General features: G+C 42.9%; 1 protein-coding gene across 2 annotated transcripts in view; it reads right to left on the reverse strand.

The window, feature by feature from the left end:
• Positions 1–10,005: 10,005 nt before the first annotated feature.
• Positions 10,006–14,539, reverse strand: part of HOOK3 (hook microtubule tethering protein 3) — a 93,848-nt gene continuing 89,314 nt past the window's right edge. For both annotated transcript variants that reach the window (XM_081519091.1, XM_081519089.1), the window contains one exon: positions 10,006–11,569. In XM_081519091.1, the coding sequence (XP_081375217.1) occupies positions 11,246–11,569 (324 nt within the window). In that variant the 3' untranslated portion in view covers positions 10,006–11,245. The remainder of the gene's footprint in view (positions 11,570–14,539) is intronic.

Below are 14,539 nucleotides of genomic sequence, written 5' to 3' on the forward strand. Positions count from 1 at the left end.
CTCCCTGGGAGTTTCAAGAGTAGGAGTGGATACCACACCCAGACAAGTTTTGTTCAACTCGCTTATCTCCAACCTATTTTTCTAAGGGCCCATTCGTCATCTTTCATCGTTCCTGAAAACCTTTTACTCTTCCCCCAAGAGGTCTTCATCTCCCCTAAGCCTGAATTCGTTTTTTTGTTTGTTTTTGGCCATGCTGCCCGGCTTGTGGGATCATATTTCCCTCAGCCAGGCCTCTCGCCAGTGAAAGCCCAAGTCCTAACTCTGGACCTCCAGGGAATTCCCTCAGCCTGAATCCTAAGCCGCCTCAGGGAGTTGTTAGTTTTCTTTTGGGTATACCTAGGCATTTTTGTATTTTCTCTAGGTATACACGAGGTATACATGCTAATGTATACCATGTTTTTCTCTTGTTAATCGGTCTTTTGTTACTAGGGTCTCAACCAAGAACTCAGATGGGTGGAGGAAAAATTACTTTTCACCCTCAACAGTAGGTGGTCTGGAGGCTTTTCAGGGGCTGTTTGAGCAGAGACCTGTGAGAAGGAAAAGCATAGTAATCAGAGAACAGGAGTGCGTGCTTGGTCTCAGTTCAGAAAGGATGCCAGCAGGGCTGAAGGCCTGTGAAGTGAGGGGAAGGAACTGGTAGGTGATAAGTCTTGCCCTAGACCCTGATGCTGGGGAAGATTGAAGGCAGGAGGAGAAGGGGACCACAGAGAAGGAGATGGTTGGATGGCATCACTGACTTGATGAACATGAGTTCGAGCAAGTACTGGGAAATAGTGATGGACAGGGAAGCCTGGCGTGCTGCGGTCCATGGGGTCACAAAGAGTCAGACACGACTGAGTGACTGAACAACAACAAAGACTGAAGCAGCAGCCAGGGACCGTGATAAGAATTTGGATTTTTATTTTTATTGTGTTAAAATAGTTATAGCATAAAATTTACCTTTGACATCATTTTAAAGTGTGTAATTTGGTGATGTTAAGTGCGTGCACATGGTTGTGTAACCATCACTACCATCAGTCTCCAAAACTTGATCATCATCCTCCCAAACTGAAATTGTCTCCATCAAGTACTCCCCTTCCCCCACTCCCAGCCCTTGTAACTACTATTCTACGTTCTTTCTTTGTGACTGTGGCTATTCTACATCCTCACAGAAGTGGAATCATGTAGTATTTGTGCTTTTGTAACTGGCCCGTTTCAATTTGTGTAACGGCCTCCAGGTTTATCCATGTTGTACCATGTGTCAGAATTTCCTTCTTTTTTGAGGCTGAATAATATTCCATTGCGTGGATAGGCAAATGGAATTGATTTTTTTAATTCATTTACTGATGAACATTTGGGTTGTTTCCACCTTTTTGCTGTTGTGAACAATGAAATATCTGTTAAGAGGCCCTGCTTTCACTTTTGAGTGTTTACCCCCGGTGGGATTGCTTGACATATGGTGATTCTAAGTTTAGTTTTTTCGAGGAACTGTTTTCCACAGCATGTGTGCAAAGGTTCCATTTCTTTCCATACTCACCCACGCTTGTTGTTTCCTGGTTTTGTTTTGATAACCATCTGCATGAGTGTGAACTGGTATCTTCACTTGTGGTTTTGATTTGCATTTCCCTAATGTTTAGTGATGTTGAACATCTTTCCACGTGCTTATTGACCATTTGTGGGATTTGATTTTAAGTGGAAATTAGTGGAAGATTTTGAGTAAGGGAGGGACATGTGATTTACATTTTGAAAGGATTACTTTGGCTACTGTGTATGAAATACATGCAGTGGAAAGGCAAGAATGAAAACAGATGATGTAAAGCTACTGTAGCAGTCCCAGCCAAAGGTCAGAGTGTTTAAATTATGGTTCACAATTCACCAATGGATAATAAAATCATTTGAGTGGATCCTATGAGGACAAGGTGACCCGCCAGTCTCCTCCAAGTAAGGACTTGCTGGCCAGCTTTGGGGAGTGCAGTCAGCGGTCAGCCTCCTGCATCGTGGCCTGAGGACAGCCCAGTGAGGGAGGCAGAGCCAGGGAGGCCCAGCCATTGCAGCCCGACAGGGAACACTGACAGACACCCCCCATACCCGTGAGGCTGAGGCCGCCCAGTGCCTGCCTTGCAGTTTGACCCTCAAGTATTTGTCCCTAGTCTTACATCCCAAGTCCTTCTTGGTATCTGGTCCCATGACCAGCATTTTTTGGTGTGTATGACCACTATTTAAAAAAAATGAAACATAATGGAATAGGAAATAGTGCACAGTACACTTAGAAAGAGAAAGTAATTTGGGGGTTAAGTTTTGTTAATTTCTATATGTTGAGGTGTAATAGATCATGTTGTGAAATGTACTTCTTACCCTGGGTCATGATAAACAGTTTTGGAAAGCAATGGACTGTATTAGTTGAGGTAGAGGTGATGAGTAGTGGATGGATTCTGGATGTTCTTTGAAGGTTAATCTCATAGGATTTGCTGACAGCTTAGCTGGATGGAGGATGCAAGACCTAAAAATAGTGAAGAATGACACCGAGGTCGGTGTTCCTTTTGATCAGAGTAGACAAAACCCTTTGAGCATCCAGTCCTGTTTTAGTTCAGTAGTCCATTGTGTGTGTTCTTTCCCTATGGTTCTACATCCACACATATATATTTCTAGCGGCTTAAAAAAAAAAAAAAAAGTCATTTTTATATGGCAGACTTCAGTACTGAATGAAACTATATATATTTTTTTTTGGTCACAGTATATCCTCTCTGTCCTTCTTGATCTGGTGATATGTACCTCTCCAAACCCCAATAACGTAATGACTCCTCCAAACTCTAATAAATTACAGAACATACTGTTTCAAGTTGTTAGTTATAGGAAGGGAAAATCAATGACTGTTGCCACTGTTTCAAGGTAGGTGCACTACACTCTATTAGCTCTGCCAGCAAATCAGTCCAAATAGGAATACAATCTGAGTAAAAAGACTGGCTGAGCCTCCTTCAGGACAGCTGGATACCTGTCAGTACGTGGACCTTCTCAACCTGTCCTTGTCGTCTAGATCCTTGCGATATGCTTGGAATTCTGCACTAACACCCCTGCCTTCAGAGCAGTCCCTGAGGTTATATGAGAAGCAGTCTAAGGATGCTTGGTGAAAATATGATCAGAGAGATGGAAGTCAGAGAAGGGAAGCTGTAATATGGAGTAGAAGAAAGTCATCACCAAAGAGGAGGAGGGACAGATGGGATCTGGACGAATATCCATAAGGACACAGGCTTGGGGGACACACAGATGTCTCATCTGAGATGAGAAGAACCCTGGGAAGAAGCAAGGCAGTTGTTGGTTCCCCACTTTACAAATGAGAACCTGGGCCAGACCTGATGCACTTGTTACAGGACATGGAGAAGGTCAAGAGTAAGGAGCCAACACTCATGAAACCCGGGCCTGCCAACCCTGTTTCAAAGGATGCCTTCCTCTGTCCAGTACTTCTTCTTTTTTTCTTCTTTAAGAAAAAAAAAATATTTGGCTGCGTCCAGTCTTAGTTGTGGCACCCAAGAGCTTCCATTTCCGTGGCGGCATGCAAATCTTTCATCGTGGCAGGCGGTCTTAGTTGCCCTGCGGCATGTGGGATCTTAGTTCCCTGACAAGGGATTGAACCTGTGCCCCCAGCAGTGGAAGCAGGGTCTTAACCACTGGACCACCAGGGAAGTCCCACCTGGACAGTTTTACTCAAACTCCAGTGGCTGAGCCCCAGCCTCAGGGATTCTAATTTCACTGGTCAAGGGTGAGGCCATGGCATCAGTGTATTTTCAAAGCTCCCCTCATGATCCTGAGATGCAGCCCAGGTTGAAAACAACTGCCCTACTGAGTCCGTGGTGCAGCCCGCTGCCTTGTCGTCGGGTTTCCTGGGGACGTTAAAATGCCATAACACTAGGCAGGGTTGGTTAGCCACCAGTATGGTATTCTTGCCTGGAGAATTCCATGGACAGAAGAACCTGGCGGGCTGCAGTCCATGTGGTCACAAAGAGTTGGACATGACTGAATGACTTACACACAGACACATACACACACGGTTGTGCTAAATGTAGAAACCAGCCAATCAATAAACAACTTTAAAATAGATTTGTTGTTGTTGTTTTGTCACTAAGACGTGTCTGACTCTTTGAAACCCCGTGGACTGCAGCACACCAAGCTTCCCTGTCCTTCACCATCTCTTGGAGTTTGCTCAAACTCATGTCCATTGAGTCAGTGATGCTATCCAACCATCTTATCCTCTGTTGCCCCCCTCTCCTCCTGCCCTCAATCTTCCCCAGCATCAGGGTCTTTTCCAATGAGACGGTTCTTCCCATCAGGTGGCCAGAGCATTGGAGCTTCAGCATCAGTCCTTCCAGTGAATATTCAGGGTTGATTTCCTTTAGGATTGACTGGTTTGATCTCCTTGTGGTCCAAAGGACTCTCAAGAGTCTTCTCCAGCACCACAATTGGAAAGCATCAATTCTTCAGTGCTCAGCCGTCTTTATGGTCCAACTCAGAATGGATTACCATTTATTATATAAATAAACTAAATCACACGTGTGTGTAAATAAAACTACTTAACAAGTGATGTAAGTTGTAGTGCAAATTGTTCGTCAGTTCTTTTATCATTATTAATTTTTTTTGGTTGTGTTGAGTCTTTATTGCTGCGCTTGGGCTTTCTCTAGTTGTGGTGAGCAGGGGCTCCTGTTTGCTGCGGAGCACAGGCTCTAGGCACAAGGACTTCGGCAGTTGCGGCTCTTGGGCTCTAGAGCCTGGGGCTCAGCGGTTGTGGCCCACGGGCTTAGCTGCCATGCAGCACGAGAAGTCTTCCCCAACCGGGGATCGAACCTGTGTCCTCTGCACTTGCAGCAGGCAGATTCTTACCCACTGTACCACCAAGGGAGTCCCACCAGTTTTTTTATTAAGGTATATTTTACCTATTGCAAAATTTACCTTTTTCATGTGTCCGATTCATCATCAGTTTATTTTTGACTTTTAGGGATTATTGATATGAGCTTTTCCCTGGTATGGCTAAATGACACTCTCACTTGCTGTTTATTTTGGGTTGTGCCAGGTCTTAATTGCAGCATGCGGGATCTTTAGTTGTGTCATGGGAAGTCTTGGTTGCAGCATGTGGGATCTGGTTCCCTGACCAGGGATTAAACCTGGGCCCCCTGCATTGGGAACTTGGAGCCTTAGCCCTTGGACCAGCAGGGAAGTCCTGATGCTCTCAGTTTGATTGCACTCTTCCAGAGGTTTCCCCGTGAGTTGCATAGTCATTAGGTGCCTGGGGACTGTGTTAAATGCTTGAGCTTTCAACTTCCCCAATGCAGTGACCGAGTGGAGCCCAGTCACTACATGAGATAGTGACCCGGGCAGGGGAGGATGTCCTCAAAGTGCTGAAAGAGGACACCTGCTAAGGTAGATGGAGAAGGCAATGGCACCCCACTCCAGTACTCTTGCCTGGAAAATCCCATGGACGGAGGAGCCTGGTAGGCTACAGTCCATGGGGTTGCAAAGAGTCGGACATGACTGAGCGACTTCACTTTCACTTTTCCCTTTCATGCACTGGAGAAGGAAATGACAACCCACTCCAGTATTCTTGCCTGGAGAATCCTAGGGACGGCAGAGCCTGGTGGGCTGCCGTCTATGGGGTCGCACAGAGTTGGACACGACTGAAGTGACTTAGCAGCAGCAGCAGCAGCTAAGGTAGAAGTCTATGGCCAATAAAAGTACCCTTCGAGAAAGAAAGCAAAATAAAGAGATTTTCAGATAAACAAAAATTGAGTGGTTTGCCACTAGTAGACACTCAAAAGCAGGATTTTTTTTTTTTTTAATAATTTTTTAAATTTATTTATTGGCTGTGCTGGGTCTTTGTTGCTGCTTGGGCTTTTCTCTAGATGCGGTGCACAGGCTTCTCACTGCAGTGGCTTCTCTTATTGCTGAGCACAGGCTCTAGGGCGCTTGGGCTTCAACTGTGGCTCCCAGGCTCTAGAGCACAGGCTCAATAGTTGTGGCCCGTGGCGCTTAGTTGCTCTGCAGCATGTGGGATCTTCCCAGCTCAGAGATGGAACTCGTGTCTCCTGCATTGGCAGGTGGACTCTATACCACTGAGCTACCAGGGAAGCCCCTAAAAGTAGGATCTTCTAAATCGTGTATTTTAGGCAGAAGGAAAATATCCTCAGATGAAAGTATCAGACATGAAGGAGGGAAAAAAGAGCAAAGAAAACGCTAACTATGTGAATATTGATGACATTAAAGTCATGGTATTAATGGTAAAGCTTTGTGCACTTTACACATATATAGACTTAGAATGCATGCAAACAATAGGATGAAAGTTCATTAAGGGGTTAATAGACTCTTTGAAAGTTCTTATGCTTCCCAGGAGAAGGGTAAAAGTATTTAGTTTGTATGTCTCTGACTTTCCATCTGACAGCCTGTCAACTTGTCAAATTAAAGAGCAAACCCAAAACCTAACATCTCAATGAGAGCTTGATTGGGATTGTAATAAAGCTGTAGATCAATCTTAGGGTAACAGACAATTCTACTATGTTAAATCTTCCAGCCCATGAATCTGGCATATGTTTGCTAATTTAGCTTTTTATTGTCTCCCATGAAGTTTTATAGCTTCTGTGTATGTTGTTATATTTAGAGCTCTCTTTTCTGTTTCTGGTATACAAAAGTAAAACTGACTTTTATATGTAAGCACTTTGCTAATTTTTATTAATTCAAATACTTGAAGAAATTAAGAGATATTGGCACAGAAATAGGCAAATCAAGAGATGGAACATGGTGGAGAACTCACAAGAAATCCATGAATATATATGGATGCTTGAGACATGATGAAGCCTTCACTGCAGAGACGTGAGAAACCGACACTGTTCTGAACAAGGGTGCATGCGTGCTAAATCGCTTCAGTTGTGTCCAATTCTTCGTGACCCCATGGACCATAGCCTGCCAGGTTCCTCTGTTCATGGGATTCTCCAGGCCAGAATATTGAAGTGGGTTGCCGTGTTCTCCTCCAGGGGATCTTCCGGACCCAGGGATTGAAACTGTGTCTCTTATATCTCCTGCATTGGCAGGCAGGTTCCTTACCACTAGTGCCACCTGGGAAGATCCTGAATAATGGTGATTAATGGTACTTGTTCAATTAGGCATCAATACAGGAAAAAAAAAACTGTATCCCTGTGTACGTGTGTATGCTATCTCACCCCTCACCCTTTGTTCTTAAATGTGAGATGCAAATGATAAAGCTCTTAGGTGATAATATAGGCAGAAATCTTCAGTCTTTAGAGTCAGAAAAAAATTCTTAAACAAGACATAAATATTATAATTATTATAATAATAAAAAATAATAAACCTTATTATGTTAACATTAAGAACTTTCTATTCGTCAGAATACACCCTGAAGAGAAGACAAACTGCAGAGGATTTAAATCCAAAATAGCTATTAGATTCCTACAAATGAAAATGCAGACAACCTAAAATAGAAAATTGGTTGGAACAGATCCTGTACAAAGGGAGAAACCCAAATGGCAAGTAAATACACGACAAAGTAACCAATCTCATTAGTAATCAGGAAAATGCAAATTAAAGACATGTTTATATAACACCCCAGTGACTGCTCTGCTCTGGGAAAAGTTTGGCATTAAGGAGGAAAGTTGAACTGTGGTGTTGGAGAAGACTCTTGAGAGTCCCTTGGAGAGCAAGGAGATCAAACCAGTCAATCCTCAAGGAAATCAGTCCTGACTATTCATTGGAAGGACTGATGCTGAAGCTCCAATACTTTGGCTACCTGATGTGAAGAACTGACTCACTGGAAAAGACCCTGATGCTGGAAAAGATTGAAGGCGGGAGGAGAAGGAGACGAGATGAGAGGATGAGATGGTTGGATGGCATCACCAACTCGATGGACATGAGTTTGAGTAAGCTCTGGGAGCTGGTGATGGACACGGAAGCCTGGTGTGCTGCAGTCCATGGGGTCACAAAGAGTTGGACACGACTGAGTGACTGAGGACAGTAGAAGGTGCTTATCTTACTGACCCAGTAATTCTACTCTTAGGTACATCCCCAAAGAAATGCAACTCCTATGAATCAGAATACATGAACAATGTGGGCAACATTGTCTGCAATCGCCACAGACTGGAAATGCTCAAAATGCTCATCAAGGGTGTGATGTGTATTGTTGTATAATAGAATGCTATGGGCTTCCCTGATAGCTCAGTCAGTAAGGAATCTGCCTGCAGTGTAGGAGACCCCAGTTGGATCCCTGGGTTGGGAAGATCCCTTGGAGAAGGAAATGGCAACCCACTCCAGTATTCTCACCTGGAAAATCCTTTGGACAGAGGAACCTGGAGGGCTACAGTCCATGGGGTCGCAAGAGTTAGACACGACTCAGTGACAAAACCACCACCACCATTCAGAAATTAAATTAACTAGAGCTCACATGATAATAAGGATGACTGTATAAACAAAATGCTGAGCAAAGGAAACTAGACTGTATAGTTCTATTTACCCCAAGTTTGGAACAAGCAACATCATACCATCTTGTTTTTACTTAACGGTGAAACTAAAAACAAAGATGGGAATCATTACCATAGTCAGGCTAGTGGTTATCTCTGGGGAAGGAGGATATTGAGAAGGACATGTGTGGAGATTCTCAGGCACCTGCAATATTTAATTGCCCCGGGATCGGGAAGATCCCCTGGAGAAGGGACGGGCTACCCACTCCAGTATTCTTGCCTGGGGAATTCCATGGACAGAGGAGCCTGGTGGGTACAGTCCATGGAATCACAAAGACGCGGACATGACTGAGCGACTGACACTTTTTCTTTTTTCTGAGATGTGGTACATTGGTATTCACCACGTGGCAACTTGTAAAACTGTACTCTGTACTATATGCTGCTGCTGCTGCTAAGTCGCTTCAGTCGTGTCCGACTCTGTGCGACACTATGGACACAGCCCACCAGGCTCCTCCGTCCACAGGATTCTCTAGGCAAGAATACTGGAGTGGGTTGCCATTTCCTTCTCCTCTGTACTATATATACTAAGTGTATCTTCATCCTATGTATTTTTATGTTTTTGTATTATATTTTAGGATAAAAAATATTTTAAGGAAACAGAATTGGAGTAAAATGGTGAAAAGCCCCAAAGGAAAACAAATTACATTTGACAGTTGAAAAACTCAGGTGTTAGGGGTGCCAACACCCATGCAGTAGAAAACCTACAATATCATTTTACAGTTGACTCTTGGCATTGGTTCTTTCTGCATCTGTGGACTCAGCCAACCATAGATCCCATAGTACTGCAGTATCTATTTATCAAAAAAACCCAAAATCCGTGTATAAGTGGACCCATACAGTTCAAACCCTTGTCATTCAAGCATCAACTGTAATTCAATTTATACACATACAAGTGTGATGAAGATTGTGCTGGAAAAAAAGTACCAAAGGCGAGGAATGTAGAATCCTGTTTTTCTGGAGTTTCATATAAGTCAAACCAACTCTAGCTAAAGGTTTTATGCTACGTTGATTTGAAAGTGATGACTTTTATAGAAAATTGTGTAAAAACTGTACTGCATTAAAACAATTTTCTGTTATGAAAGAAAGATGTAACTTGTCTTTCTGTGAAGGCTGCATGAAATTATGTGAGGGAAGAAACACAGCTTTAGTTTAATTAAGGCAGCTTGCTTCTGTCTGAACACTCAGACAACTGTTAAAATACATTGGCCAAATATAATGTATAGCTTGGCTTCTGCCATGGGACAGATATTTTTTAGTGACTGAATGATATTTCTTTTAGATATTATACTTTATATAATACTTGGTAACTTATCCATGGTTGAGTATTTAACATTATTTATAATTTTCTCCTGTTAGAAGATTTCATTCAATGAATATCTTTGTTTTAATACACATTATCTAGTAAATGTTCATTTTGTGACTTCAGTGGAACAGTTTCTGTTCTCAACTGCAGGGGAAAAAAAACCCAACAAAATTCCTGCTCTTATGGTACTTTCATCCTAAAGAGAGATAAAAAAACAATAAACGTAATATTTATTGAATAGTGATAAATGCCAAGGAAAACGAACTCAGGCAAGTGGGTACAGAGTGTAGGGGTGGGTTCTTATGGCTGTTGCTAGGGAAGCGCTCAGATCATAGGTGATGTGTGAATAAAGAACTGCAGGAGGTAAAAACAGTAGGTCAGTGTGATTGTGTGTGCAGAGGACCACTCCTGGCAGCAGTCCCGACTCTGAAGAAAGACAGGCAGAGCTGGGAGGCCAGCGTGGCTGGAGTGCAACGAGTGGAAGGTCGGGAAGCGGGAGAGGAGTCAGAAGGTTAAGTAGAGCAGGACACACAGGGGTAGTGGGACTCTGGCTTTCACTCTGGAGTTAGCTGAGAGGTCACTGAAGGGTTCTGAGGAGCGGAGGGCCATGACGCAACCTGCGCCTTCAGTGAGGAGAATGGGCTGACTTTCAGCTCTTCACAAACGGGGAGAGTGGGGCGAGCTAAAAGCAGGGAAGACCAGAGAGGAGGCTGCTGCCTTGATCAGGAGACAGAGTGATGTAGACTAGGGTGGAAATAGCAGAAGGGGTCAAAATCTGGCTAAAATTTGAAGGTAGAATTGTTGAGAGTTGTTGACCTACTGGATATGGGACTGGGATGAGCAAAAGGGCAGGGCAGGGATGACGGCAAGGCCTGAGCAATGACGGGAATGGAGCTGACATGTGCAGACGTGGAAACTCTGCTGCAGCAGCAGAAATTCTGTTTCTTCATGTGTGTGCACGCGGTGACTGGGGTGGTGATGGTTAGGAGCTGTTTCGGATGTGTTAGGATTCAGAAACCTCTTACAAATCCAAGTCTACAGACTGAGTAGGCATAGGAGTTCTGGAGTTCTGGTCTATGCTGGAGATTTGAATTTGGGAGTCTTTAGTCCAAAGATGTGACATAACTAACTGGCACGAGACTGAACGAGATCCCCAGTGGAGAGAGTGTAGAGAGTAAAGAGAAGGGGGCTGAGGACCACCACTGGGGCATTTCAGCACTGGAGGTTGAGGAGGAGGGGCAGCTCCAGTAAAAGAACAAGAGAGAACCCTGTAGACGGGGTAGCAGTGAAATAACTAAGAAAACATGGTGTCCTGATGGTCAGTGTTTGGTGGAGGCAAGGGTGATCCACTGCCAACAAGATGGACTTCTGTGTTTTCCTTCTAAGTTCCATAGTGAACTCTTAAATTTAGGTGTATCATCGAATTTGATTTCATCCTTATATACGGTGTGAGCTAGGGGTCCACCTTTACTAAAGGGCTTCCCTGGTGGCTCAGTCGGTAAAGAATCCGCCTGCAATGGGGGAGACCTGGGTTCGATCCCTGGGTTGGGAAGATCCCCTGAAGAGAGGATGGCAACCCATTCCAGTACTCTTGCCTGGAGGGTCCAATGGACAGAAGAGCCTGGCGGGCTACAGTCCATGAGGTCGCAGAGCTGGACACGACTGGATGGCTAAGCACAGCACAGGGGTCCACCTTTACTCTTCTGCATGTGTATCCACTTGTCCCAGCGCACTTTGTTGAAAAGAATACTCTTGCCCCATCGGAGTGTCTTGGGACCTTTGTCAAAAAGCAATTAACCATAAATATAATGGTTGTTTCTGGACTCTCACTTCTATTCCCTGATGTCTATGTATAACTTCTCTAAGTATCACATTGGTTTGATTACTATTGATTTGTAGTAAATTTTAAAATTAGCATGTATGAGTACTTTACATTTATTTTTCATAATTGAACATTTCAAATATACACAAATACGGAGGAAAAATAATACAGTGGAACCACCATTTTTACCTGGCAGGCAAATACTGAAATCATCCCTTCATGGAAACCCATTTCATCAATATCCCTCATTTGATTTCACAGTCTAGTGGATCATTCTGAAGCAAATCCAAGCATCATATAATTTTATTATAACATAAAAAATACAACTCTAGTGCAATTATCCTGCCTACATTTTTAACAATGAGAATTTCAGCTACAGCAAACACAGCATATCAGGGACCTGATTTACCCTTCAACATGAAACAACTAAAAAACTAGGTCAAAAAAGTGAGGCTAACAGTCCTCAAATCACTGGACCTCAGGAAAACGACAATGATTCCTGGGTGATGGGAGACATACAAGGTGAATCCAGTGATTGTCCCAGCTTCCAGGCTAGGAAACACTTCCAGGGCATGATGTGGTGAGGGGAAACCAGGCAGGACACAGTGGTCGTCCTGAGACGAGTGGCCCAATTTTACAGAGTAGAGTATCTGAACAGAAATGCTACAAAGAGAGCTCGGAAGCCTTGCAGAGGATCCGTGTTGAGGGTAAATTGAATAGTGATCAGTGTATGCATGAGAGGAAAGCAACCAAGGCTGGACAAAGTGTCACCCAAAAGATTCAGCTCAGTTCAGTCGCTCAGTTGTGTCCGACTCTTTGCGACCTCATGGACTGCAGCATGCCAGGCCTCCCCGTCCATTACCAACTCCCGGCATTTACTCAAACTCATGTCCATAGCAGAGTTTAATCATGAGGTTTAAGGAAAGAAGCTATTTGTATAGCATGAAAATGAAAAAGCGCTGCTACAGAAGGTGTAGCAAGTTACCAGAAGATCTAGCTAAGGTAATTCATAAGGTGGCTATGCTGAACAACAGACACTCAGTGTAGACAAAACAGTCTGCTGCTGGAAGAAGATGCCATCTAGGACTTCCATAGCTAGAGAGAAGATGTCAGTCCCTGGCTTCAAAGCATCAAAGGACAGGCAGGGGCTTCCCAGGTGGTCCAGCGGTTAAGAATCGACCTTGCAATGTGGCAAAGATAGTAATGAGAAGGAAATGTTTAGCATTAGGGCCTGTATTGGAAAATAAGAAAGGTTTCAAGCTAATTTCCTCAGTTTTTGCCTTGAGAAACTAGAGAAAGAAGAGCAAATTAAGACCAAAATAAGTTTAAGAATGGAAATAATAAATATCAGAATAGGTATCAATGAACTAGAAATCAAAACCAAACAAACAAAGAAAATTAAGCAAACCAAGAGATAGTTCAAATGTATCTCTGTGTGTCAGCATGGAACTGGCAATTAAAATGGAAAGATAATACTATTTACAAAAGCATCAAAAATATGGCATACATACTTAGGATAAATCTGAAAAAAGATACGAAAAAATGTATATTGAAAACTATAAAACATTGATGAGAGAAATTAAGGAAGACCTAAATAAATGGATGAAAAACTTAATATTAAGGTGTCAACTCTCGCAAACTGACCTATAGATTTAATACTATCCCAATCAAAATCCCAGCAGGCTCTCTTCTGTAGAAATTGATGAGATGATCCTAAAACTCATACGGGAGGATCTCCCTGGTGGTCCAGTGGTTAAGACTCTGTCCACTGCAGGGGCAGGGTTCCGATCCGTGGCTGGGAACTAAGATCCCACATGCTGCATAGTGGGGCCAGATAATAATAAATAAAATGAAAAAATAAAGAGTATGAGGAAAAACTAACATCAAAAAATAATTTAAAAAAATAAAATTCATATGGTAAGTAATGCAAAGGACCTAACCTGTTAAAGCAACTTTGAAACAGGAAAAAGATGGAGGGTTTACATTATGTGGCTTCAACACTTCTTATAAAGCTGCAGTAATCAAGATGGGGTATTACTGGTGTCAAGACAGATCAATGTAACAGTGGACATCCAGAAATAAGATTCATATAGGCAATGGATGTTCAACAAAGGTGTAAAATGCATTTCAGCAGAGAAAAGATAATTTCAACAAATGGTGCTGAATCAGTCTATATGCCTATCCAAATAAACCAAAAACTCCTACAATTCATACCTTGCACTTGCACCGTATAAAAAGATTAAGCCAAAATTGGTAATAGGTATAAATGTAGTATCTAAATCCACCATATAACCTAGCCGCTCCACTCTAGGTGTTTAACCAAGAGAAATGAAGCACGCATCCAAAGAGACCTTCATTCGGAATAGCTGCAAAGTGGAAACATTCAGATGAAATGAACAGGCAAATGAATAACTAATTATAGCATATCTGTACAATGGAATAGCACTCAGCAATAAAAAGAACTATGGATACACACAATATGGATAAACCTCGAATTATGTTGAGTGAAAGTAGCCAGATAAAGATGAGTACACACTGCAGTATTCCATCTACATAGAATTGTACGCCATGTAGGACAGTCCAGTGTCAGAAAGCAGAGGTGTTGTCCAGGGATACGGATGGATGGAGGGGAGCTGGAGGGCCGGGAGAGGTCACCAGGGGGCCTGAGAGAACGTTATGGGCTGATGGAAGTGGTCATTATTTTGATCGTCAATGGGTTCATCATGTTATACATTTCAAAAATTATTAAACTGCACACTTAAAAATATACAGTTTAAAAATAAATAATTCATTAATAAAGACAGGTTGGAGACATGAGAAAAAACAGCACGCTTGTATGTTAATAGGAAGGATTCAGTAGAGTGGGAAAAACTGACAATGCCATCCTGGGATGTGGGGGAGATGTCTGAAAACGTGTCCTGCAGG

Source organism: Giraffa tippelskirchi, chromosome 8 (genome assembly GCF_054371585.1).
Source record: "Giraffa tippelskirchi isolate mGirTip1 chromosome 8, T2T-mGirTip1v1.2.pri, whole genome shotgun sequence".
NCBI lineage: Eukaryota > Metazoa > Chordata > Mammalia > Artiodactyla > Giraffidae > Giraffa > Giraffa tippelskirchi.